This window comes from Miscanthus floridulus, chromosome 12 (assembly GCF_019320115.1).
Source record: "Miscanthus floridulus cultivar M001 chromosome 12, ASM1932011v1, whole genome shotgun sequence".
Classification (NCBI taxonomy): domain Eukaryota; kingdom Viridiplantae; phylum Streptophyta; class Magnoliopsida; order Poales; family Poaceae; genus Miscanthus; species Miscanthus floridulus.
In genome coordinates this window covers 74,889,112-74,916,531 of record NC_089591.1, presented here as the reverse complement: position 1 = coordinate 74,916,531, position 27,420 = coordinate 74,889,112, and the positions used below count along the sequence as shown (strand labels likewise).

Genomic DNA, 27,420 nt, shown 5'->3' with positions numbered 1-27,420 from the left:
GAAGGGGGAAAAAAGCATTCCCGTCCTGAGGCCCGTCGGGAGGGGCATGGTGTCGTGGGCCACTTTGATTTATACTTTTGCTTTGATCTTCTTTAAGAAATGTGATGACTTTCTCACATATATAGCCCGTTTTTTTTTGTTTGTACTGCACCACGGCGATGAGATCTATGAACCTACGTCCACGATTCATATATTCCAAAATATATTTTCTGTAATAACAACTTATTTATATATAATGTAGTTACTTGTACTAAATATATGCCGATTTTTGTTGATTTTGTTTCCAATTGTACATAAGTGGACAAATAATTACACGACTTGGTGTCTTTATATAACTTGTAGAAATTTATGTCGATGATATCAATCTAAGTTTTCTACATCATATAGATTGTGCATACCTTGCCTTTTATTTAGGGGTCGCGATAGGTATACCAATGAGAGGTCAAAACAAGCATACATATTAGGATTATGTGGTTTCCCCTCTCGTACGTCTTTTCAGGTTGCTATTTTTTTAGAGTACTGGATCCAAGTCTCGTGTATTATTCGTCCATAATGATTAGGGTTACCACATCCCTACTGATTACGAGTTGCAATGTGCATACCCAGCAGTAAGCATACTAATTAGGGGTCCTCACAAGCATACTGATTAGAGTTGCAGCAGGCACCAGTTAGGGTTACGGGCTTTGCCTTTCTAGCGCTCAGGTTGCTACTATTTTATAATTTGCCAACATGGGTCACAACTTGTTTATATATTTTATTATAGTTGAAGCACCCGTAATGAATACGGATCACAACACACGTACTAATTAGAGGTCGCAACAGGCATATTGAATAGGGTTACGTGCTTTGCCCTAACGTCTGCTCAACTTGCTTCCACTACTTACATATTTCATTTTTAGCAACACCTCCATTTTTAAATAGAGGCAAGTCATTCTACGGACGTTTCTACACATCTTTAGATGCACCTGCGTATACAAATAGATTTCTAGAGAAGCTGCTGGAGTTGCCTCAGTTTGAAGTATGTTGTGATATATTGTTGTTATAGGGGTTGAGACTATAATTTGCTTCCTAGTTTGCAACATGGTGTGATCCAGGGTCGCTCTAGAGGTTGTGACCATGGTTTGCCCATAGTTTGACGCTTGATGTTCTTTAGGGCCGGGTTTACTGTGTGCAGGGGGTGTGACTATAGTTTGTCCCCCTATTGCAGCGTGTTTTGATTTAGGATCGTCACATGTTCTTAACTATCTCACTCTCCGCCCCTAATTCGCAGCTTGTTGTGATTTGGTATCTCTATAGGAGTTGTGTCCATGGATTGCCCTATATTTTGTAGCATGTAGTGATCAAGGGTCCGTTGCAGGAGTTGTGACTATAGTTTCTCAACTTCCTAGTTTGTAACTTGTCGATAGGGGTGATTGTAGGGGTTTTGACTATGATTTGCCCCTTGTTTTCAGTAGTCCAAGAGGGGGTTTGATAGTGTTTTGTCTATTGTTGAAAATATCTTAACATCTAAAGTTATTAGATCTAGATCTAGAGCAGGGCCTGTTCGGCTGGTATTAAAGCCGGCTGAAACTGATTTGTTATGAGAGAAAAATATCGTAGATTCTATCTGATAAGTCGGCTGATAAGTTCAGATGAACAGGCCTGTCAATGTCATCCAAACCAAACAAGTGTATTATAGTTCTATGGTGGGAGACCAGTTTTAGAGTGAAATTGCTCTATTGTGAAGCTAATGCTCTGGATCTATGTTTAGAAAGCTGATGTTGCGCTAAACAGGCCCTCGGCCCTTGCATTGTTGCAGCGCTCTACCTCCACGTGCCGGCAACCTGCAGTGCCTGTCGACTATTGCAGACGAGTCACTCGATTTTGTCTAGATTTCTTGATGAAAACAACACGTGCATATATACCTCGATCGATATGTGTTATTCACAGCATCAGTATTCTGTAGACAGGACAGTGGAGATGCACATTCCGACGATGCAGCCTTGTGCAAAGTTTCTCACAAAACAGGAGACTACAAAAGGGTCCGAAGACCATTTATCTGAGCCGCCAACATTTGCCACCGACTGACCGACCTCGCCCCATCGTGTCACTTGAGCACGCTCTTCTCCCCTTCCTCCAGCCCCGCCATGGTGTCGTACAGGGGCTTGTTCATGGTCTCCGGCAGGTAGAAGACGAGCAGGCCGCCGACGATGCCCGAGGCGCCGAACACCGCGAACGGCAGCCTCTCCCCGAGCATCACTACCAGCGGCGCCACGATGGCCCCCATCTGCGCCGCCTGCGCCGTGCACCCCAGCGCTGCGTTCCGCACCACCGTCGGGAACAGCTCCGCCGTGTAGATGAACAGCAGGTTGTACGTCGCCGCCATGCCGAAGATGCCCACCACGCCGCACACCATCCGCGCCACCCTGTACACATTTGTGTGCAGTTTGCAAGTGCACGTTCGTTAGTGGAACATATATATGGATATTTTGAAGAATTGAATCTTGATGAAAGGCTATCACTATCAGTCTGACGGACGGACCTCATGATCCCTGCGCCGGGTATGAGACTCCCGGCGGTGCAGAAGACGCCGCTGAGCAGCATGGTTCCGATGGCCAGAGGCTTCCGGCCGAAATGTTCGAGGAGCAGCGCCGTGAGCAGGTAGGCGGGCATCTCGGCGAGCGAGTTGACGACGACGGTGACGTAGAGGTTGGTCTTGAGGTTGACCACGTTGAGGCTGAGGCCGTAGTACACCACCGAGCTGAGGAGGTTGATGAGCACGGAGAGCACGAGGCGCACCCGCGTGGTCCGGGACCGGAACACGTCGAAGATGGAGCCCGAGGACGCGGACGCCGCCGCCGCCTTGGCCGTGCCCCCACCACCGTCCTTCCCCTGCTCCTCCTCGTCCTCGTCGTCGAGCTTTAGCGTGAGATCCTCCGGGACGGCCCTGCCGTTGGTGGCAGCGATGTCCCGGATGACCCGGAGGGCGTCGTCGGTGCGTCGGCGCACGAGGTACCACCGCGGCGACTCGGAGACGAACGGCACGACGGCGACGGCGAACGCGAGCGACGGGAGCGAGGTGACGACGTAGAGGAGGCGCCAGGAGCGCGGGAAGAGCGCGGCGACGCCCGCGAGCGCCGCGATGCCGCCGGAGAAGAAGTAGAAGGTGGACATCCCCGCGGCGCCGCGGCGGGCGGGGCCGACGGGCTCGGTGGCCAGGACGAAGGCCAGCACGCCGACGCTGCCCGTGCTGAAGCCCGTGAGGAGGCGCAGCGCCGCGTAGGCCCAGTAGTTCGGGGACGCCGCCGTGAGCAGGCCGAAGGCGGCGTTGAGGATGCACACCACCTGCAGCGACCCCTTCCGGCCCAGGAACGAGTCCGAGAGGTGGCCGAACACGCCCGCGCCTGCATGCAGAGGAAGAGAGTCAAATGCCTTATCTAGCTGAAAAGCTAGCCCAGGTAAAAGGCCCACGCTAAAGAGGCCCGCCCCAAGGCCCTTGGTGGTTTTTGTCCGCTTGCGTGTGAGGTGGAAATTCCAGAAAAGGAGAGCCGATGGGTAGTACTAGTACTAGCCGGATCGGATGAGGCAAAGCGATTTTTGATTGGCTGCGCCGTGACATCCTCCCCGTCACTTGCCGTCGTGGCACCTGGCGCGGCGGGGGCAGCCACGTAGCCATGCTACGGGCCTACGGCGAGGCAATCTGCTCCACGCGTGACGCGTGCGTACGTGTCATGTCGCGCTACGGCGTCTCGTAGACCAATCGGTGGCTGACATGACCAACATGGCCACTGTATGTCTGTATATGAGTATATCCATGGACCATTTCCAAACGATAATACGGTGTGTGTTTTTAATTCATCCTCTGTATGTTATCTATCCATCGTCACACGGTGACAGAGTTGGTGGATTAAATAGCAGAAGCGAAGATGGTACGGAGTCAACATGATAGCAACTGGCATCGTAAAATGATAAGATAAGGTAGCCCAGCTCCAGATCTCTCTAAAACCAAACCATGGATAGCCACGAGTATAGCTACTGACTGACACGGCTTCATCTGTTCTGATCTATAATCTGTGAATGGCATCCGCATCCAGCGCACGGTCCGGAGCCACAGGTTAGTGGATGCATGCAGCGGGATGCTAGGATCAGCCGAAAAGATTCCTCGGCATGTCTCGTTTCACGGGAAGCTGTGACGCTGGGGAATTACGTGTCTGAGTGGGACATCTGCATGAGACATTGAGACCATTCTAACAGTGGTTTGGACTCACTCTCTGCGGTAGATGGGGACATGAGAAAGTGTCAAAGTTGTAACAGAGACATCTACCGGGAAAGCCGACAAGAGGAAAAAGATGCGCCGCTGCTCTGAAGTCAAACAACGGCTGCACTTTTGCCTAATACGATTGCTCTCGCCTAATGCCCACTGCCTACGGCGGCCTTACGCCTAGATAGCTGTGGTCCATAATAGTCGCGCTCGCGCACATGTATACGGCGCCCGTGATGAAATGGCACTGACCATCTCGTCCGTCGGATCAATCAGACACGCCATGTCGACAGCGCACAGCAGGTTGGCACTCGTGTCGTGCCTGTGGCCGAGCCGTCGGAAGCGAAACACTCAATCGACGGCCGCCGCGGATTGGCCAAGCAAATTAAAGAAAGCTGCAGCGCTGGCGGGCGGGGGACGCCGACGGCCGGCCAAAAGCGCACCACGACGACGAGATCGCGTCACGTCGCGCTCTTCAATTCTGTCTTCTCCTCGCGCGCGTTCCAGCGCTCCCTGCCGAATATGGTGGGACTTGAATATCCAGCTCCGCGCGCTACTCCTGCCCGTGCTTTACATTCCCGCACCCAACTGTCGACCCCAAAATGCCAAGCCGGGCCTTTACTACTAGCTACCGATTCCACGCGAAATGATTGCCGAAAACTAAACCATTTCCTAACGACGAACGCGCATCAGAAAACGAATCCAGATACGCACACGCACGGCACGGCGAAACGGAACCAACGAACTAGAGCACCGCCGAGCAGTGAGCAGTGAGCACTGACCGATCATGCAGCCGGCGAAGAAGACGGCCTGGGCGAGGCCGACCTTGTAGCGCTCGCCGCAGACGAGGCCCCACTCGGCGACGGTCGACGCCGCCGCGGCGCCGCCGGCCCACTCCCACCCGGCCGCGGCGCCGGAGCCTGCGCAGGGGTCCCCGCACCGGGCGGCGGCGCAGGACGTGGCCGGCTCCCGGTCCGCGAAGATGATCACCATGGTGTGCAGCGCCTCCAGCGCCCACGCGGCCGACACCGCCACGAAGTGCCGCAGCTGCCACCGCCCGAACTCCCCCGCGTACGACGACAGCGCCTCGTCGATGCACACGCGCCGCCCCTTGCTGCTGCTCTGATTCTTCTTCCCCGCCTCGCCATCATTGCCGGCCGAGAGGAGCGGCTCCGTCGTCGACATGTCTGCTGCTAGCAGTGTCGCTTTGATGCTGCGTGTGCGTTCCGGGCGCCGAGTGCGTCGCGGGGCGCTATTTGTAGTTGTAGCCGAGGCGGAAGCAGGCGTCGAGGGCTCGACGGCGCGCGCACGCGCGCCGCTGTTAACGGCGTCACGCTTTGGTTTCCAGAGCACGAAGCCTACTATTCACGGGCTTCCGTCGCCGTCGCCGTCGCGCAAGCTTCCGCGGCTCGTGGTAATCGACGGTCCTGATGCAATCATCCGGTTGATGCTATGGAAATCCTTTGTGCGTCGTATCTGGACGCGCATTGGTTTGTTTGTGTACTCTGCTGTCCGCGGCGCTCGCACTGCAGTGACAAGCTTCTAAAAAAAGGTCAAACGTGTCGGCAGCTCCAAGAAAAATATAATTATGAATCAGTTAAAGTGGTGTAGCACGAACCGAGATGAAAAATAGATGTCATCCCTATCGGCTATCGTTGAGCGATATGCTCTCAGACCGTCCACAACGTGTGGCCTAAGTGCAGCCAGAAGAGGAGAGAGAAGAATTGGAACCGCTCTCTACACTGCATGCTACGGTGCTAATTTCCAGCGACGCCGGAGCGGAGCAAGTACTTGCTCCGGTGCTTGCTCCATAAAATAAGAATTTCCTGGTACCTGCATGCTCAGCCAGATGCATTGATCTTCAGGCTGGTGCTCATCTATTCATGCATGACATTTTTTTATTCTTACTCAGTGGGTCCTAGTAATGATTTTGCAGTGAAGCTCCACACTGCAGCATTTTTTGGGTGATACCTGTTACTATTTATAGGGCCCAAAGATTCTTTTGGGCACTACTCCACACTACAGAAGGCCTGTACGACTGGCGTCCTCCGTGTTTCTTTGTGGTCGGGCGTAAAGCCTACTGCTACACCCGTGCGTCTCCTTTGGATCGGTAATGGCCAGCGGCCGTCGCGCTGTGCGACACGGCGACGGCGTGCGCCAACGATTTCTACCGGTGGCGGCTCTGTTCGCTTAAACTACGCACTCTCACGTCAAATCAGCGACGAATTTCAGCGAAGCGAACAGGGCAGCAGCCGACGTGACCGGCTGATGACCCTTCATCGCATCATTTAGCCTGTTCGCTTGTTAGTTTTAATCAATTTAAACCAGTTAGCCAATAGTATTTTCCTCTCATAATAAACCAACACTAACCAACATAAATCAGTTCAGAAATCAACCAAGGAATAGATGATCGACTTCTTTCCACGTGACAGGCGGCCGGCCGGCGGACTGATCGCAGCCGCAATCAGAACAATGACGAACAATGATGAAGCGGACCGAAGTTATTATCCTGTAGGCTGTATATAGATAGAATAGCCATTTTTTTTCCCGAACTATCGCTCAAGGCTTAGTTCCATCTTTAAATTTTAAAAATGGCTGTTTTAGTTCTTAAATTCTACTTTTAGGTTCAATTTCATCCAAGAACTACGAAGATGATCATTTGAGTCCTTAAACTTTGCATTTTGGACTTAATTTCATCCATAAACTATCAAAGTGTATTTTGTTCTTTAAAATTTTATTTTCAACTCAACTTTGTCTATCGTCCTACGTGGAAAGCTGTACTGTCGCACTTGGTCAGCTCCAACACCACCAACTATTATAGATAGAAAAAATAATATATTCATCCAAAAACTCTTTAGTGGCCATCAATAATTCTAAATTATTATTTTTAATGTTACCTTATAATGGTGCCATTTATATATATCCGACTAAATAATTTTTGTGGGAGCAATTATAGTTGCTTCGAACGCTATTTATTCCTTAAGAAACATGAATACGTTAAAACAATAGCAAATCTATAATTTTTTCGTTAGCTACTTCTAGAGTTAGGCTCCACTAATAACCATTTATGTACAAAATAATATGTCTTATCCATAGGTTAAAAATAATTCATATTTAAGAATATTTAGATCTATATTTATATTCATCTTAGAATATGAATATAAATGTTGAAAGTGTGCTATCTGATTCGGTAGTTGGGACGACGCTAGGGACAATAATACCTAAAATGCAAAGTTTGAGGAATGAAACAACCATCTTCGTAGTCTTGGGACGAATGTAACAGAACCGACCAATTATACGAAATTAAGTAAGAAAATCATCCGCCAGAGCAGACGATTTAGCAAACTTAAGCCCGTATAACCCGGTAGTCCGTGAAATCACGAAGGATTTCAAACCAACTTCCATTCCAGCCAAGATCGTAATAAGTTTAGCGGTCACCATCACATATTACATAAAAGTTCACAATCACAGGTACATCAGAGTTTCAACATCGTTATTACAAAACCAGTTCGAATAAAAGTAGCGGAAGTCATTTGTTCAAACCACACACACTCACGCGGAGTTTAAATATAGTACCAGCGAATGATCATCTCCAACAAAGCATCAGATGAGACGTAAGGAATGACTATGCCCATGGTCCTAAGCATCACCCATGGCAGGATAAAGGCAGTTGATACAGTAGCCGTAATACATCTGCCCATCTGCAATAAGTGGGAATAAAACCCTGAGTACGAGAAGGTACTCAGCTAGACTTACCCGACATAACCAAAAATAAATGACACCAAGGATTATGAAGGGCTTTATAGTAGGGTAGCTGACTCATTTGCAAAAAGAAGCATTTTTAGCATTTCAAGAACCTTTCAAAGAGCATTATTGCCAAGTTAATTATTATTAACCTATCGACTAGATTTGCACCTATACTAGAGTAAACATGTGATTAAGCAGATAAGGATAACCAATGATCATTAAACAACTTCCATACTGTCATATTCATTATAACTGTCCAAGTGTTCCATAACATTTACTACGATGAAGTCACTCAAGTCAAGTGCTCACTATCCAGGAGCGATGGCGATTCGAATCGATTCCTAACCAGCTGGTGATTTATTCCTTACACAAACCTCACTCACCCGCTAAAGTAAGATATTGATCACCGAGTCAACTTTCCAGGAATCTCGAGTTTGCCAGGAACCACATGTACCCGGGGGCCGACCGACTGCACTTTGGTCTTATCATCCCGCCCCCGTGTCCTACCACACCTGCTCCGGCACAGTGCATTGCGGGCAATCTACTCGGCCCGAAAAATCTCCCAGCTTCGCGGTCGGAAGGTACTTTATCCGGTCAGCTAAATGTAAGGCATGCGTTCAACATGACTCGAGGCCCAACAACGGTCGGTCCTTAATCGACACAGACGGAAAGCACTACAGTCCAAAACTCTGCAAGTCTCCATCCGGTCTCAACTTCATTTAACACTTAGTTATACCATGACTTCATAGTCATCCAAGCAGATCCAGGTAACCACCTATAGCTCGCAGGTGACAGGAAATCACCTGACTTCTACCGGTCTAAGCCAGCTAAGCATTGACTCGACTGCGGATACCAGGGTAACAAGGATATAGTATAACAAAGGTAAACAAGGTATAATGCAGCAACGGTTGCAAACAACTCCTAAACATAATGTATTAATTAAAGTAAAGCATTTAATTAAATAATTGCAAACCGGGAGAAAAATGCTCCGGGGCTTGCCTCTCTTGAAGGAGCTCGGACGGTGATCGGGGCACTCCGGAAGTTCCTCAACGTCCTCCTCGTCGGCTTCTGGCACTTCCTGCGGCTGCACCTCGAACTGCTCCTCGGGCTCCTCGGGTATGATGACTGGGTTCTCGGTTTGCGATCCTGTATGATGCAATGCGCGTAAGTGCTTATGCAAACGGTGCATCGAAGGAGATGAATGCAATGGATATGTTTAAATGCAAGGTAGTCTACATCATCAAGAAAATATACTACAAGCACATGTCATCTACTGCATTCTCTTCTACTACTAATATGTTTAAGTCAACACACCTTATCAAATGCTTCAAAGATACACCAAAGCTATTATTATTAACTAATCTTGTATTAAAGAGGATTATTTTATTTCCTTTTAAATTAGGGCTACAACAGAAATCTATATTTCGGGTGCTTATAAAAATCTGAGAAAATTACAGTAGCATAGTACTACTCTAATTAGACTACCATCAGATTTTCATGGTGTTTGAATGAGTGGATTAGCCTACACAAAAATCATAAGCTATGGCATGATTTTATACATAAAAATACTTTGAACTGTGAAAGGTGTCAAACAACAGAATTGATATTTTTCCTAGGTTCTTCATAGCATATAATGACTGTACAAAAATTGTCACACGCATGTTTTATACAAAATTTACTCTCTAGCTAAAATAACAAAATTTAGCCATTATAGGCACTTGCACTACACCTCAAATTTTTTCTACAGCACAAGCATGACACATATTTTTCCGAAGCCTATAGATTTTTCTACACATTTTTCAAGTTATCAGCAATATACATGATTAAATAAAGTTCTACCAAAAAGTATCTCAAAAATGACATGCAATAATTTTCCCAAGTAGATCTGGTGATAAGGAACCTAGGAAAATTTATTTCAACAGATTTGGAGCCAAAATGAGTACACAACCATTTTCTAAAGCATTTAAACAGAATTCTGAAAATCATTTCTTAAACCCTTTTAAAAATCAGCTGACAAAACTGCTGGGTGCACCCGGTGCTGCACACCTAGAGGGGCTGCCATGCGGGACCCGCGGTCAAGCCGGACCCACGTGTCAGCTGGAGCCAAGGCAGGGCCGTCGTTGACCGGCCGGCTCTCGCCGACGGCGAGGTCCCCGGCGAAACGGAGGGCACCAACGTGCTCTCCATGGTAAACCGCGTCAGCTAGGGGTGAATAGGGAGGGGCGGTGCAGGGGAGAGAGGCTCGGCGACGACAATGGCGGAGTGGCGGCGCAGGTCGTCGCCGGTGGAGCATCTTCGGCCACGGCATGGTGAAAGGAGGCACTCGGGAGACTCATCGTTGCCGTGCGGTGCTTGTGCGCGCGAAGTAAAGGCGGGAAGAGGAGCGGAAAGGGGGAGTCCACGGGAGCGGAGCTCACCAGCAAGCTCAGCCATGCTCCGGCGAGCAATTACCAAGGACGGGATGCTTACCACGGCGAAGTAGCGAGAGCATGGGGTGCGCGGGGTGACGGCAGAGCTTTAGGCGAGACGGAGTGGTCGCCGGCGAGCTGTGATGGCTGGGCGAGCGAGCTCCGGCAAGGCGCAGTGCGCGGTGGCGATGGCGGGCGCGCGCGTTGCTGCTGTCCGAGAGAGAGACGAAGGGAGGAGCAGGAAATGCGATGCCAAGCGAGCTCTGCGGTAGCTTAAGCAGTGGCCAGCAGTGCCAGAGCTGCCGCGGTGCGTGGACGCGGTGTCAGGCCACCGTCGACGGGTGGCGCCACGCGGCGGGCAAGCCCTGACGCGGTCGGGGGCGTGGCGCGGCGACGGGCGCTACGCGCGGCGCTGGGCTGGGCCGAGCGAAGCGAGGCGCGCGAGCGGCGGGCGCTGCTGGGCGGACTTGCGAGGTGGGCTGGCGCGTTGGGCGGGCGAGGCGCGCGGCTGGCGGGGACGCAGGCCAGGCTGGCTTCGGCCGTGGGCCGAAAACGAGGTGGCGGCCCGCGAATGAGAAAAAACCTTTTTCAAATATATTTTCAAGGAATTTTTAAATGCCATCTTTCAAATATTATTTTGAGCAAGAAAATGACATCTTTTGAAAATGTACCAAAAATGAAAGTTGACTAGAATTTAATTCTCTACAACTTTGCTGTTATGACCAAAGCCAAATTCTTTCTAGATTTTGAATTATAAATTCAAAGTCAATGTTTAACTCCAAACCCTAATTTTTGGAAAATTACTTTTGAAGCCAAATTTTGAATTAGTTTGAATACAAACCTTGCTCCAAAAATTGAACTATACATTGCTAGATGATTTACAATGATAGCCAAACAAGTTCTACTAACCTAGCAAGCAAAAATTCAGGGCAAAACAATTCTAACCAAGGTATGCAACATTCAGGTTTCACACATATTTCAAATGTTTCGAAACAATGTTTCAGTTGTTATTTACATGATTAGGCATGTGTGATTAGAATGCTTGATGATGCCTGATATGCATGATTTGCAGTGCCTAAATGCAAGCATAACACTAGGGTGTTACAGCCCTCCCCCCTTATAAAAATCTCGTCCCGAGATTTGGGTTACGAACCATTTGTTATAAAATTCTTCATAAGCTTTTTGCAGATACTCTCCTGTTTCCCAAGTTGCATCTCCCTCATCATGATGATCCCACTATATCTTGTATGTTTTCACCACACTATTCCAAGTAGCACGTTCCTTAGTGTCTAACACCCGGACTGGTTGTTCACGATACACCAAATCTAATTTGAGTTGAATACCTCGAGGTTCTATTCTTTCCTCCAGAACACGCAAACATTTCTTGAGATGTGATACATGGAAAACTAGGAAAATGATACTCATTGTCTCAGGTAACTCTAACTTGTAGGCTACCAGACCTTTTCGTTCTAAGATCTTGTATGGTCCTACGAATCTCGCAGCAAGCTTTCTTCGGACTCCGAACCTTTTCTTCTTCATTGGCGTGACTTTTAGATAAACATAGTCACCAACTTCAAACACAAGGGGTCTCCTTCTTCTGTCTGCATAGTTTTTCTGACGTGATTGGGCCGCTTTCATATTCAACTGAATAATATGAACTTTCTTCTCAGCTTCTTCTACAAAGTCAATGCCATAATACCTTCTATCACCAGGCTCAACCCAACTCAATGGTGTTCTACATTTTCTGCCATATAAAGCTTCGAATGGGGCCATCTTGATGCTTTCCTGATAACTATTATTATAAGAAAACTCAGCTAACGGTAACCATGACTCCCATGATCCCTTAGAAGACAATACACAGGCTCTTAACATATCCTCCAAAACAGCATTTACTCGTTCAGTCTGACCATCTATCTGAGGATGATAAGCGGTACTGCGAATCAAACTAGTTCCTAAGCCTTTGTGTAAATGTTCCCAAAAGTGAGCCATGAACTGTGAGCCTCGATCAGATACTCTAGTCTTTGGTATACCATGCAACCTCACAATTTCTGAGATATACTTCTCGGTATATTGAGGTGGTCGATATGTTGTTTTGACAGGTAGGAAATGAGCGGTCTTAGTAAGACGATCCACAATTACCCAAATCGAATCATGTCCTTTTGGGGTAGTGAGCAAACCCGTGATAAAATCCATACTGATATCGTCCCACTTCCAACTAGGGACTGATAAGGGTTGCAACATACCAGCAGGTTTCATGTGAATGGCTTTCACTCGATAACATGTGTCACATCTGGCAACATATGCTGTAATTTCTTTCTTCATTTTGGTCCACCAATAGCGAGATCTTAATTCTTGATACATCTTACTACTTCCGGGATGGATAGATAGCTTAGAAAGGTGAGCTTCATCCATGAGTTTATTCCTAAGCTCTCGATCCTTGGGAACCATAAGACGGTCGTCAAACCACAACACGCCCTGTTCATCCACTTTAAAGTGTTGAGACGGCTTTTCTTTTATTTTCTCTTTGATGTGGAATATCCCCTTGTCAGTTTTCTGACCTTCTATTATCTTACTCTCCAAAGAGCAACTAATCTGAATACTATGTAATACAACATGATGCATTAGATCGAACCCATCTTCAAGTAATGGCTGCATATTCAAGTAATGTGACTTTCTGCTCAAAGCATCTGCCACTACATTGGCTTTTCCAGGATGATATTGCACATTCAAGTTGTAATCCTTTATTAATTCTAACCATCTACGCTGTCTCATGTTTAGCTCTAGTTGGGTAAAAATATACTTAAGACTCTTGTGATCCGTGAAAATATTACACACATTACCAAGTAGATAATGTCTTCAAATTTTTAGGGCGTGCACAACTGCAGCAAGTTCAAGATCATGTGTTGGATAGTTGACCTCGTGCTTTCTCAATTGTCGTGATGCATAAATAATTACTCTCCTTTCTTGCATAAGAACACAGCCCAATCCAGTCTTCGATGTGTCGCAAAACACATCAAATGGTTTCTCGATATCTGGTTGTGCTAGAACAGGAGCAGTGGTCAACAGTTTCCGCAAAGTGTGGAAAGCTGCTTCACACTCCTCTGTCCACACAAACTTGTGATCCTTCTGTAGGAGGCTTGTCATCGGTTTGGCGATCTTCGAGAAATCTGGTATAAAGCGATGGTAATAACCGGCTAGTCCTAAGAAACTTCTAATCTCAGGAACTATGGTCGGTGCTTTCCAATTCATAACTTCTTGCACCTTACTTGGATCGACTGAAACTCCATTCTCTGACAGAATGTGACCAAGGAAAGGAACTTCCTTCAACCAGAATTCACATTTGCTAAACTTAGCATACAATTGATGATCTCTAAGTCTGGTCAAGACAGTTCTCAGATGCTCTTCGTGATCTTTCTTGTTCTCGGAATACACCAGAATGTCATCGATGAACACTACCACAAACTTATCCAATTCTGGCATGAAAACCATATTCATCAAAAACATAAAGTATGCAGGAGCATTTGTCAAGCCAAAAGACATGACAAGATACTCATACAACCCGTATCTGGTGGAAAATGCAGTTTTCGGTATATCCTGTGGCCTAATCTTGATCTGATGATAACCGGATCTCAAATCTATTTTTGAGAACACCTTGGCCTTGGATAATTGATCAAACAGAACATCAATATGTGGCAAGGGATATTTATTCTTGATGGTTACAGCGTTGAGTGGCCTGTAATCTATGCACGTTCTCAACGTGCCCTCTTTCTTTTTCTTCACAAACAAAGCGGGACATCCCCATTCAGACTTGCTTGGCCGAATAAACCCCTTTTTTGACAAATCTTCTAATTGCTTCTTCAGCTCAGCTAACTCATCTGGAGGCATCCGATAGGGTCTCCTTGAAATCAGAGCTGTTCCGGGGAGTAGCTCAATTCCAAACTCAATCTCCCTATCTGGTGGAAGACCAGGTAGCTCATCCGGGAATACATCCGGGAATTCACACACTACTAGAATCTAATGAATAGGAATGACTGTCGTAGCACATATAACACTTATCAGGTCTATTCTCCGAGGCAATGGTACTCGGAAAGTACCCTCACCCAGGGGATCCTTAAGGGTAAGTACTCGACTTCCAGTATCTATGACTGCTCCCCAATCCTTCATCCAATTCATCTCTATAATGACATCCAAGACTAACCCAGGCATAACTATCAAGTTCACTCGGAACTTCCTGCTACCTAATTCAAGGGTTGCCCCTCGAACCATCCGGTTAGTCAAAACATCAGCCCCTGCTGAACTTATACGGTACCCATAACCCAATTCTGTGCATAGTTGTCCATATTTCTGTGCAAATGCTTGACTCATAAAAGAATGCGATGATCCAGAATCAAATAGAACAACTGCAGGGTTTTCGTTGATAGGAAACTTACCAGCAGTGACGGGCTCTCCCTCAGGAATTTCATCCACTGTTGTACTGTGCACTCTAGCATTATAAGTCTGCTGCTTCTTCTTGGGCGGGCATGGACAAAACCTCAAGAAATGGTCAGGTTGATCATAGTTATAGCAGGGTCCTCTCACTGTCCTGGCAGATCCCATAGCTCCCTTGGAACTGCCTTGTACCACAGCTGTGGCTGCTTTGTTAGACTGTACTGCCATCTTGTACGGCTTTTGAGGTCCACGGAAATTTTGACTTCTTTGCTGAGGGGGCCGAAACCTAGCGCCAGGTGCCGATGGGCGATATGGGGAACGACCTCCCATAGGGGCTCTAGCTTGAGACGGCCCACCTTCAAAGGCTCTCTTGCGTGTCTTGGCTACGGTGCTGGCGTTGTTATTCTTCTCCTACTTCAGACAGTCACTGATGAAGTCATTGAATCTAACGTGGTTATTGGTACCAACATGCTTCAGCATTTTTGGATTGAGACCCCTCTTAAAACTGGCTATTCTTTTAGCATCTGTGTCAACCATGTCGGGAGCATAGCGACACAAGTTGTTGAAGACATGCAGGTATTGCATCACGGTCTTGGTGCCCTGACTTAACGCCAAGAATTCTCCCAATTTCATCTCGGTCAGCCCGGGTGGAATATAGACTCCACGGAAGGCCTCAGCAAACTCTCTCCAAGAAATCTGAGCATTTGGAGGGAAGGTGGTGCGATGGTGCTTCCACCACATTCCCGCCGGTCCCTGCAATTGAAGTGCAGCATACTCCGTTTTTAGAACCTCAGTCATTCTCAACACACGAAATTTATCTTCCATCATGTTGATCCATTCCTCAACATCGAGTGGCTCTGTTGCTTCCTTGAATACTAGCGGCCTGGTGTCCATGAAATCTTTGAAGCTGCTATATTGGTTCACTCCCATGCCACCACCTTGATTGTTACCACGTTGAATGTTGTTGGCGATGGTTCGAAGAAGATCCTCCATGTTCTTCTGGGATTGTTCCGCGTTGCGCTGACTCCCGAGCAGCTGTGCGAGGAACATCTCGGGGGTAAATGGGGGAGGAGGCGGCAAATGGGGTTCATGGGGAGGTTCATTGTTGTTGCCGTGGTTTCCACCACCACCACCAGTCCCCGCACCATTAGCACCGGGCTCAGCGGCCTCATACGTGGTTCGGCGAGTGTTTGTCATCTGCATATTTCAGCAACAAGTAACGATTGAGTAAAGCTGTAATAATTGCGAGTGAAGGAAAAAATATGCCGTACTGAATTTACTGGAGAGAATAAATTCATGCAATAAAACAGAGGCACAACAATCGCATCCCAATTAAAACAACAGCACTTAATCGAATTACTTCAACTGCAAACATCGCGTCCATATAATCAAATTGCCAGCATACATACACTAGACTTTTATGCGTTCAGATATCGCACTCGAAAATCAAGTTCCACCCATATGCCAAGTCTCATACGTTCGAAGCAACATACAATAGGTTACATGCCCACAAAAGAAAGGTCATCGCGACAAGACCTAGATACTAGCGCAAGGCAACTAGCCTACTCCTCGGGGCTATCGTCAGGATCGAAGACGTCACCGTCGCCTCCAGGTGAAACTGTAGGCTCGTCCTAGTTGTCGTCGTCGATGTCCATGCCAGCGGCGTTCGGTGGAGCATATGGGCCAACCCCATTGTAGAGCGCATGAAGCTCCTTATGTAGGTTGCCGTTGTATTCCTCTAGCTCATCGACTCTCTGCAGCAGAAGGTTTCTTGCGTTCCAGGCTTCATTCCTTTCCTGAACCAACTGTTCTATCATGCGGTCTGCATTATTGTTGGCTTGAGTCAACGTATGCACTCGCTGCATAGCTCTATCACCTCTCTCAACCGCCTGATCTCGCTGTAAGTTCATATCAGCCAACTGCTCCTGCAAGCTAGCTATAGCACGTGCCTGTCTCTTCTTCTGCTTTTTCCCTTTTAGCTTATCCTCACTATGCAAGCTAGTCAAAGTCCAGTAGGTACTCTCGAGACCCTCATACGCTCTGATGACGGCGAACATAGCACTCATTGCCTGGTTGTCGCTAGCCTATCCTTCAGCTGGACCTCTGACCAATGCACTTCCCTGAGGCTGAACCCAAATGGCATTACGAGGATCATCCCTAGGAAAAGTACCAGCTAGAGCTGCTGCAAGCTCACTGGGAAATCTGCTCATAATGTCCCTAATGACACGGAAGGCTGCTCCCTCTGCACCCTCCGCTGGAGTGCGACCCTCAAACTCCAAATGCCAACCATCCCAATCTGGAGCATCACCAAGAGCATGAACCGTGATCTCCACCACTGCGAGTCCATCCTCTGCTAACTGGCTCTCATTCCAAGAGTACACCAGCTCTTGACCCTCTAGGTACCCCACATCATGGAGCACTCTCCAAAGTAAAGTTAGCATGCCAAACTCGCTTAAGAAGGTGTCCGTGGTGCGGTGCTCCCTCAGGGCCAAAGGACGTCGAGGTGCTCTTCCTCCGGTGGACTTACGGGCGGTCTGCTTCGTGCGGGCCATCTGTAGCAAAAGTTCTTTTATTACCTTGGGAAAACATATTTTAGGTGATACAACTTTTATCAAAATGAGATAATCAATTTATAAGGGGAGGAATGCATGAGATGAATGAAATGCACAAGTAACATGATGTATGTACGTGCCGTACGTTCTCACAAACTTAGGAAATAAATAATTTCTAACGACTAATTCGGTGGCATACAACGATCTCTCAAATACGTAACTAATACGTTCTACACGATAGCGTTGTTATGTACCTGCAGAAGATCCATTTCAGCCCAATTCCCAATGAATGCATAAAAAGCAGTAACTTTTATCTACACGCTCTACACGAATCCCCGGATACGTGTACAACGGTAGTAACTACCCGAACCATCGTCCTATTGACGGCATCGCCTCAACAGACAGAAGACCCATACATGAGATACCTTTGTAAAACATGCATAGAACATGTAATTACTCTAGCATCATATAAGCATTCACCCTAGATCGGCGGTGTATCCGATCATGCTCTCACAACTCACACTTACCGAGGCGTAGAGGCAAATGATCCATTCATTACCACTCAACAAGTGGCACTCATACAATAGCACACCGTATGAGCGACGAAAGAGAAATATGATGCAAGAATCCTAGTCAGTACTTAATTAAGCCACCTAAAGTCCTTAACTGGGCATAAAGGATATGATCACTGGCACACTTTATAGTTTTAAAATCACGTTTTCCAAATGCCTTTTTGTTTTAAATACACTTGTGAACAGTAACACGCTAAACCATGCTCTGATACCAGCTGTAACAGAACCGACCAATTATACGAAATTAAGTAAGAAAATCATCCGCTAGAGCAGACGATTTAGCAAACTTAAGCCCGTATAACCCGGTAGTCCGTGAAATCACGAAGGATTTCAAACCAACTTTTATTCCAGCCAAGATCATAATAAGTTTAGCGGTTACCATCACATATTACATAAAAGTTCACAATCATAGGTACATCAGAGTTTCAACATCGTTATTACAAAACCAGTTCGAATAAAAGTAGCGGAAGTCATTTGTTCAAACCACACACACTCACGCGGAGTTTAAATATAGTGCCAGCGAATGATTATCTCCAACAAAAGCATCAGATGAGACGTAAGGAATGACCATGCCCATGGTCCTAAGCATCACCCATGGCAGGATAAAGGCAGTTGATACAGTAGCCGTAATACATCTGCCCATCTGCAACAAGTGGGAATAAAACCCTGAGTACGAGAAGGTACTCAGCTAGACTTACCCGACATAACCAAAAATAAATGACACCAAGGATTATGAAGGGCTTTATAGTAGGGTAGCTGACTCATTTGCAAAAAGAAGCATTTTTAGCATTTCAAGAACCTTTCAAAGAGCATTATTACCAAGTTAATTATTATTAACCTGTCGACTAGATTTGCACCTATACTAGAGTAAACATGTGATTAAGCAGATAAGGATAACCAATGATCATTAAACAACTTCCATACTGTCATATTCATTATAACTGTCCAAGTGTTCCATAACATTTACTATGATGAAGTCACTCAAGTCAAGTGCTCACTATCCAGGAGCGATGGCGATTCGAATCGATTCCTAACCAGCTGGTGATTTATTCCTTACACAAACCTCACTCACCCGCTAAAGTGAGATATTGATCACCGAGTCAACTTTCCAGGAATCTCGAGTTTGCCAGGAACCACATGTACCCAGGGGCCAACCGACTGCACTTTGGTCTTATCATCCTGCCCCCGTGTCACAGTGTGTTGCGGGCAATCTACTCGGCCCGAAAAATCTCCCAGCTTCACGGTCGAAAGGTACTTTATCCGGCCAGCTAAATGTAAGGCATGCGTTCAACATGACTCGAGACCCAACAACGGTCGGTCCTTAATCGACACAGACGGAAAGCACTACAGTCCAAAACTCTGCAAGTCTCCGTCCGGTCTCAACTTCATTTAACACTTAGTTATACCATGACTTCATAGTCATCCAAGCAGATCCAGGTAACCACTTATAGCTCATAGGTGACAGGAAATCACCTGACTTCTACCGGTCTAAGCCAGCTAAGCATTGACTCGACTGCGGATACCAGGGTAACAAGGATATAGTATAACAAAGGTAAACAAGGTATAATGCAGCAACGGTTGCAAACAACTCCTGAACGTAATGTATCAATTAAAGTAAAGCATTTACTTAAATAATTGTAAACCAGGAGAAAAATGCTCTAGGGCTTGCCTCTCTCGAAGGAGCTTGGACGGTGATCGGGACACTCCGGAAGTTCCTCAACATCCTCCTCGTCGGCTTCTGGCACTTCCTGCGGCTGCACCTCGAACTGTTCCTCGGGCTCCTCGAGTATGATGACTGGGTTCTTGGTTTGCGATCCTGTATGATGCAATGCGCGTAAGTGCTTATGCAAACGGTGCATCGAAGGAGATGAATGCAATGGATATGTTTAAATGCAAGGTAGTCTACATCATCCAAGAGAATATACTACAAGCACATGTCATCTACTACATTTTCTTCTACTACTAATATGTTTAAGTCAACACACCTTATCAAATGCTTCAAAGATACACCAAAGCTATTATTATTAACTAATCTTGTATTAAAGAGGATTATTTTATTTCCTTTTAAATTAGGGCTACAACAGAAATCTATATTTCTGGTGCTTATAAAAATCTGAGAAAATTACAGTAGCATAGTACTACTCTAATTAGACTACCATCAGATTTTCATGGTGTTTGAATGAGTGGATTAGCCTACACAAGAATCATAAGCTATGGCATGATTTTATACATAAAAATACTTTGAAATGTGAAAAGTGTCAAACAACAGAATTGATATTTTTCCTAGGTTCTTCATAGCATATAATGACTGTACAAAAATTGTCACACGCATGTTTTATATAAAATTTGCTCTCTAGCTAAAATAACAAAATTTAGCCATTATAGGCACTTGCACTACACCTCAAAATTTTTCTACAGCACAAGCATGACACATATTTTTCCGAAGCCTATAGATTTTTCTACACATTTTTCAAGTTATCAGCAATATACATGATTAAATAAAGTTCTACCAAAAAGTATCTCAAAAATGACATGCAATAATTTTTCCAAGTAGATCTGGTGATAAGGAACCTAGGAAAATTTATTTCAACAGATTTGGAGCCAAAATGAGTACACAACCATTTTCTAAAGCATTTAAACAGAATTCTGAAAATCATTTCTTAAACCCTTTTAAAAATCAGCTGACAAAACTGCTGGGTGCACCCGGTGCTGCACACCCAGAGGGGCTGCCATGCGGGACCCGCGGTCAAGCCGGACCCACGTGTCAGCTGGAGCCAAGGCAGGGCCGCCGTTGACCGGCCGCCTCTCGCCGACGGCGAGGTCCCCGGCGAAACGGAGGGCACCAACGTGCTCTCCATGGTAAACCGCGTCAGCTAGGGGTGAATAGGGAGGGGCGGTGCAGGGGAGAGAGGCTCGGCGACGGCAATGGCGGAGTGGCGGCGCGGGTCGTCGCCGGTGGAGCATCTCCGGCCACGGCATGGTGAAAGGAGGCGCTCGGGAGACTCATCGTCGCCGTGCGGTGCTTGTGTGCGCGAAGTAAAGGTGGGAAGAGGAGCGGAAAGGGGGAGTCCACGGGAGCGGAGCTCACCAGTAAGCTCAGCCGTGCTCCGGCGAGCAATTACCAAGGACGGGATGCTTACCACGGCGAAGTAGCGAGAGCACGGGGTGCGCGGGGTGACGGCGGAGCTTTAGGCGAGACGGAGTGGTCGCCGGCGAGCTGTGATGGCCGGGCGAGCGGGCTCCGGCAAGGCGCGGTGCGCGGTGGCAATGGCGGGCGCGCGCGTTGCTGCTGTCCGAGAGAGAGACGAAGGGAGGAGCAGGAAATGCGATGCCGGGCGAGCTCTGCGGTAGCTTAAGCAGTGGCCAGCAGTGCCAGAGCTACCGCGGCGCGTGGACGCGGTGTCAGGCCACCGTCGATGGGTGGCGCCACGCGGCGGGCAAGCCCTGACGCGGTCGGGGGCGTGGCGCGGCGACGAGCGCTGCACGCGGCGCTGGGCTGGGCCGAGCGAGGCGAGGCGCGAGGTGGGCTGGCGCGTTGGGCGGGCGAGGCGCGCGGCTGGCGGGGACGCGGGCCAGGCCGGCTTCGGTCGTGGGCCGGAAACGAGGTGGCGACCCGCGAATGAGAAAAATCCTTTTTCAAATATATTTTCAAGGAATTTTTAAATGCCATCTTTCAAATATTATTTTGAGTAAGAAAATGACATCTTTTGAAAATGTACCAAAAATGAAAGTTGACTAGAATTTAATTCTCTACAACTTTGCTGTTATGACCAAAGCCAAATTCTTTCTAGATTTTGAATTATAAATTCAAAGTCAATGTTTAACTTCAAACCCTAATTTTTGGGAAATTACTTTTGAAGCCAAATTTTGAATTAGTTTGAATACAAACCTTGCTCCAAAAATTGAACTATACATTCCTAGATGATTTACAATGATAGCCAAACAAGTTCTACTAACCTAGCAAGCAAAAATTCAGGGCAAAACAATTCTAACCAAGGTATGCAACATTCAGATTTCACACATGTTTCAAATGTTTTGAAACAATGTTTCAGTTGTTATTTACATGATTAGGCATGTGTGATTAGAATGCTTGATGATGCCTGATATGCATGATTTGCAGTGCCTAAATACAGGCATAACACCGGGGTGTTACAACGAAATTGAGCATAGAAACAGAGTTTGAGGACTAAAACGTCCGTTTTAAAAGTTCAATGATGAAACTGAGCCTCCAGCAATAATTTGAGGACCAAAACCATCTTCGTAGTCTTGGGACGAAATTGAGCATAGAAACAGAGTTTGAGGACTAAAATGTCCGTTTTAAAAGTTCAATGATGAAACTGAGCCTCCAGCAATAATTTGAGGACCAAAACCATCTTCGTAGTCTTGGGACGAAATTGAGCATAGAAACAGAGTTTGAGGACTAAAACGCCCGTTTTAAAAGTTCAATGATGAAACTGAGCCTCCAGCAATAATTTGAGGACCAAAACGGCTATTATGCCCTATATAAACGAATCAGCTCGTGGGACACAAGGTCGGCCTGAGACAAAGTTCATATATAATGTGCCAGTCTCCCGGCTTTGGCAGTATGTTCGTTCTCTCCGTTTACTACGGTAGTGCATCTGAATAGTTGTTGTACTCCAGTAATTTGCGTCAAGTTTATACGTGGTGACCGGGGCGGGTCCAGCAACACCGTGGGCTTGGCCCATGCAGGCTGCCGCCACGCAAGATCCACCGAGCGCACGTACGGCGGGGAAACAGACAGATCCGCCGCGCCGGACGGACGCGACGCGATCAAAATCACGCACCAAAATTCAACCGGAGATCCGACTGACACGCAGGCGCATGTGCCGCCCCGCGCGCCGCTGTGGAATCGAATCCCACACGCCACTGCTCCGGCCGGCAGCTCTCAGCCACGCCACGAGGGTGCGCGATCAAGGTTTTGGCACCACACGGCAGCAGCGGCGCGCTTGCCTGGCCGGGGGATAAGACCGACGGGCACGGGCGGCACGACCGCTGCGTTGGCAGCCTGCTGCATTGCTGTCCTCGGAACCACGCGCGGAGCTACCTACCTTAGGGCCATTGAGGGCCATGGCCTCCTTTATCGTGATAAGTTCCGTAGTTGTCATGTGTAAGTGTATGTATATTTCCCCACTGTCTATTGGCATAGCTACATATTGTTTGTTACTACTGACTAAATGCTTGATGCATGCAAAGCTTGCTAGCTATGATGTCATGCTTGCCTGTAGCAGTATGTTTTTAGGCCCGTTTAGCCCGTGCTTGCTTTGAGCGCTAGCTCCGCCACTGCTCGGAACCAAGCATGGCAACCCATGCAATGCAATCGGATCTCGCCATCTCGGTGTGGCCTGTGGCGAATGGCGTGGTGTTAACTCCTCGAGTCGTGGGATGGCTTGATGAGGGTCTCCTGAGACAGTTTGAGTCCTGGCGCCTCGGTTTGGCGCTTGCGTAGCCCTCGTCATCGCCTCCCTCGTCCGCGGGGCCAGCCGGCCAGGAGGGGCTGTGCTTGTACGCGGCATGCCCAAGTGGCGCTGCGCTGCGTTGCGTGACCGCGCGGGCCGCGTGGCGGCTGCCGGACGGACCCGGACCGCCGGCCGGCAGCTGAAGGAAGCGGCGAGGCCGTGCGAGGCGGTGGCGCTGCTGCAGAGATCCACGGTTCCCGGGCCCCGCGTCACAAAAACCGGCTGCGGCCAGGCCCAGCCATCCAAGCTGCATGATGGGCGGCCTACACGTTCGTTCGTTGTCGATCAGCTCACGGGCCGCCTCCTGTTATTTGGTCCAAACAACACGAAACTGTCATACCACATGTTGTTTGGGCCAAATTTTTATATTCTTTTCTTTTATTTACTCTATCTATACAGCTTCAAGAAATAAACTATTGCATCAACTTCTTTACGAAAGAAGGTGGCGCATGAATTAGCTAGTGTATAGCATTGAAACATACATGTATTTCAGTGATGAAATCCCCTAGCTTCATTTTTAAAAAGTTTGGTGAATGGCGTAACTTTGTTTAAATCAATAAAGAGCGACGGCGCCCCCATGACTTCCCTCAAAAAAGAAATAAAAAATAGGCGACACTAGCGCTCGAACGTCCGTACGCGGCTCCACCGTCTCTGCACCTTACGCAACCTCCACGCCCGCGCCCATCCTAGCTCCGGACGCGGCGTCCGCCCGCGCCCACGCTCGACTAAGCTCCCTCGCCCGCGCCGGTCTGAGCCCGAAGTAGACCATGACCTGCTGATAGCGTAGGCGAGCAGGCCATTTGATTCAGGAGCAGCGCGATGAGGACCCACTCCAAAGCCACGTACGACATCGCGGACGTGACCCTGTGTGTCCTCCGGTAGAGCGCTGCCGTTAGCTTACCAACCGTTGCCATGGCTTTCGTGCTAGGTCTCTCTTCCTGGCTTGATCACCCTATATCCAGATCTACTTTTACAACACTCAGATGAAACAATTACGTACAACATATGTATGAAAACAAATGAAATATTTGAAACATTCACTTACAACATAGCCATTGCAACGTATGTAACATCCAGTTATAAACACTTGCAACATATGTCTAAAACAGATAAAACATTTTAAACAACTCTTACGACATATGTGTATAGCAATTGCAACATGTGCAACATCCATATAAAAACACTGGAAACATATCTCTGAAACATCTGAAACACCTGGAACATACGTTTGCATCACACGTTTTTAGCGCAACATGACGCGGACGGCATGGTGAACTGACACGGTGGAGGTGGCCCTGCAAGACGGCCGCGACAGACGAGGCGCACGACGGCCAGGGCGAATCCGCGCGGGCGAGAGCGAGCAACAGCGCGGGCAGGCAGGGCGCTGGGCGCACGGGACATGTGGAGCGAGCAGTGCACGAGCAAGCAATGGCAAGTGCGGGCGGGCCATGGGGCGTGCGAAACGAGTGCGGAGCGGTCGGCCCGTCTGGACAAACGCCCTACAACAAGCATTATTATAAAAAAAATTCTTTGATCACTTTAGATTCTTTTATCTTATTTCATCTATTATTTTTATTACTATATCTTATTTTATTCCATTTTTATATTTTTATTTTGTTTTATCTCTCACGTAGCTTTTTTATATATTTTATGAGATGTCACATGTTATATTTTTTTAATCTAAAAGATTATTCTTGTGAGCATGGAATATTTTTTCTTTGATTTAAATAGTCTGATACCGTTTATAATAATATAAATATTTTATAAGTAACACAAATTATCTATATGGGTCCGGTTTGGTTTACTGAAACTTAACTGAAACTGACTGAAAAATACTGTTCTGGCTGAATTATTGTGAGAAAAAACACTATTCGAAAAAAAAAAAGGCCGGCTTCTGTAAGGCGAACGGGCCACGGTATAGTGGTGAGAAACGATTGGGGGTGGCGGCGAATGGAGTGGAAAAGGGGTGGGCCATGAGAGCGACCCTAAGTCAATGTACATGGGCCCCTGTGAGTATATCTTTTTATAAGACACGCATGCACATTTCAAAATTAAATTTCTCCTCTACAATTCAGGCGGGGTTCGAGACCAGAACCACCGTCCACGTCATCAGGAATTCCCTTGCCTACCGCTTGCATCCCTAATCGTGCATTAGCAACAAGTCAGGAGCACATCTACTTTAAGGTGATCAGGCCCGTGATCCTATCCTCTTCTCAAACAGAAATGCAAGTTTTCTATTGATCTTGACCGTTCAGTTCATCAGTTAACAAAGTTTTACAACGTATGAAAATTTTGGGCAGTTATATTGCCAAATTGAAAAGATTACACCATGAGTCTGCCAAATTTTGGTGTACATTCAGCCTGTTCGTTTGCTCGTATACGATCGTGGATTATAAGCTGAAACGGTATTTTTTCTCTCACACCAAACCAGTCAGCAGTAAATAATCCATGATCGTTTACGGCCTGACGAACAGGCTGATTGTTTTTTCATTAGAGTTTCCAGCACATAGTAAGAATTATAAGTAGCTACGAATCATTTATTTGTTTTTATTATACAGCTGGTCATATAATCGTGGTTATATAGATTTTTTCTATACTAGGGTTTTTATCCTAGGTATAAGAAGATTAGCTGAACTAACGCATTTTTTTGATAAAGGTGTCATTGATGGAATTATCAATGGAGTAGGTCTTGCTGGTTTTTGTATAGGAGAAGAAATCAAATATGTAGGGGGAGGGCGCGTAATGTCTTAACCCACCCACAATCGCAATAGGCAAAGAGTTGTCATGCCTATGGCCCGGCGATGTGGAGGGTCACACGACTCGTAGAAACCAACAAGTTCCTCGACGAGGCCGAAGCACAGTAGAGCGAGAAGAACGCGGTAGCAGAGCACTGTGTGGTGAAGAAAAAATCCGACTGGATCTTTTTATGGCCTATAAGCCTAATGATGCTATTTTGTTGTAAGAGAAAAACACTATATCGTGACTAATAAGAATGGCTGATACGATTAAACGAACAGGGCGTAGATCCTTAAAGGCGGCCAGATAGCCCGCCAGCGACCATAAGGCCGCAACTTACCAGCACTCCCCTCGAGTCGATCGACCCTTGCACAAAAATCGCCAGCGTGCTGTCAGCCACTCCATTGAGTGGAGAGCAGATTCATGTTGTACGGGTGGAGTGTGGGTATGTTGGTGTGCGTACTGAAGAGCTTGCATCCCGTGGTGGATCTAACAAATAAGTTGAGGGGCTAAACAAAAGTGCTACCGTGCTCATTGTAAATCCCCACCGTTGCCTGTCCTGTTCGTTTGAAATTATTAGTCTAATTTAGTATTTTTTTTCGTAATAAAATAGCATCAGAGGGTCACAGGTTCCGGGCCCCGTGTCACAAAATCGGCCTGCGGCCAGGTCCAGCCGTCCATTCAGCACGATGGGCCTACCCGTTCGTTGTCGCTCAGCTCACGGGCCTCCACTCGTATTCAACCTTGTCATTTGGGCCAAACAGCGCGAAACTACCTAATCTCCCCCGATGGTGTGGCCAGCTGCAGCAATCAAATGCCAGCACTACAACGCCTCCTCGTCTCTAGAGATTTGGTCTCTAAGAGCAACTTCAGCATAGCCCTTAGAAGTCCCTAAACCAAAGTCTGAGAGCACTAGCTAATTTTCCCAGAATCAATCTAGGTTGGCTAATTTTGGGTGCGAACACTATGATTAATCATTGGTCATCTGATATGCATGAACAATCTTTAATGGGAATATATATAGTACACTGCTAGAGCAATATAATGAGGACCAGAAGGCCCTTTGCACATGGAGATTTATAGCAATACAATTTACAGTTAATAATGGAATCTTTCGTCCAAACTAGTGTTGGTATATTGTGCTTATTCATGTGATCATGCCGCAGATGCGTGGTGATTTCTAGCCTAAGTGATGCAACTCATGAACGGTGCAGTGCTCTCAATGGGTGCAAAGAAACATTCATTTTTTCAAATCTAGAA

At 47.1% G+C, this 27,420-nt stretch overlaps 1 protein-coding gene across 1 annotated transcript; it reads right to left on the bottom strand.

Moving 5' to 3' along the window:
* Positions 1-1,880: 1,880 nt before the first annotated feature.
* On the bottom strand, positions 1,881-5,522 carry LOC136496592 (organic cation/carnitine transporter 4). The gene is made up of 3 exons (XM_066492305.1): positions 5,023-5,522; positions 2,522-3,383; positions 1,881-2,405 (listed from the first exon to the last, which is right to left on the bottom strand). Exons 1-3 carry the CDS (start codon positions 5,423-5,425, stop codon positions 2,087-2,089), a joined length of 1,584 nt encoding a protein of 527 aa, XP_066348402.1. The 5' UTR covers positions 5,426-5,522; the 3' UTR covers positions 1,881-2,086.
* Positions 5,523-27,420: the final 21,898 nt, after the last annotated feature.

Bases quoted from the DNA above. Each gene is read 5' to 3' on its own strand.
- LOC136496592 (XM_066492305.1), bottom strand. From the start codon at position 5,425: ATGTCGACGACGGAGCCGCTCCTCTCGGCCGGCAATGATGGCGAGGCG. The intron at 3,384-5,022 runs GTCAGTGCTCAC...CTCTGCATGCAG, and splicing joins CTTCGCCGGCTGCATGATCG to GCGCGGGCGTGTTCGGCCAC. The intron at 2,406-2,521 runs GTCCGTCCGTCA...AAATGTGTACAG, and splicing joins CCCGGCGCAGGGATCATGAG to GGTGGCGCGGATGGTGTGCG.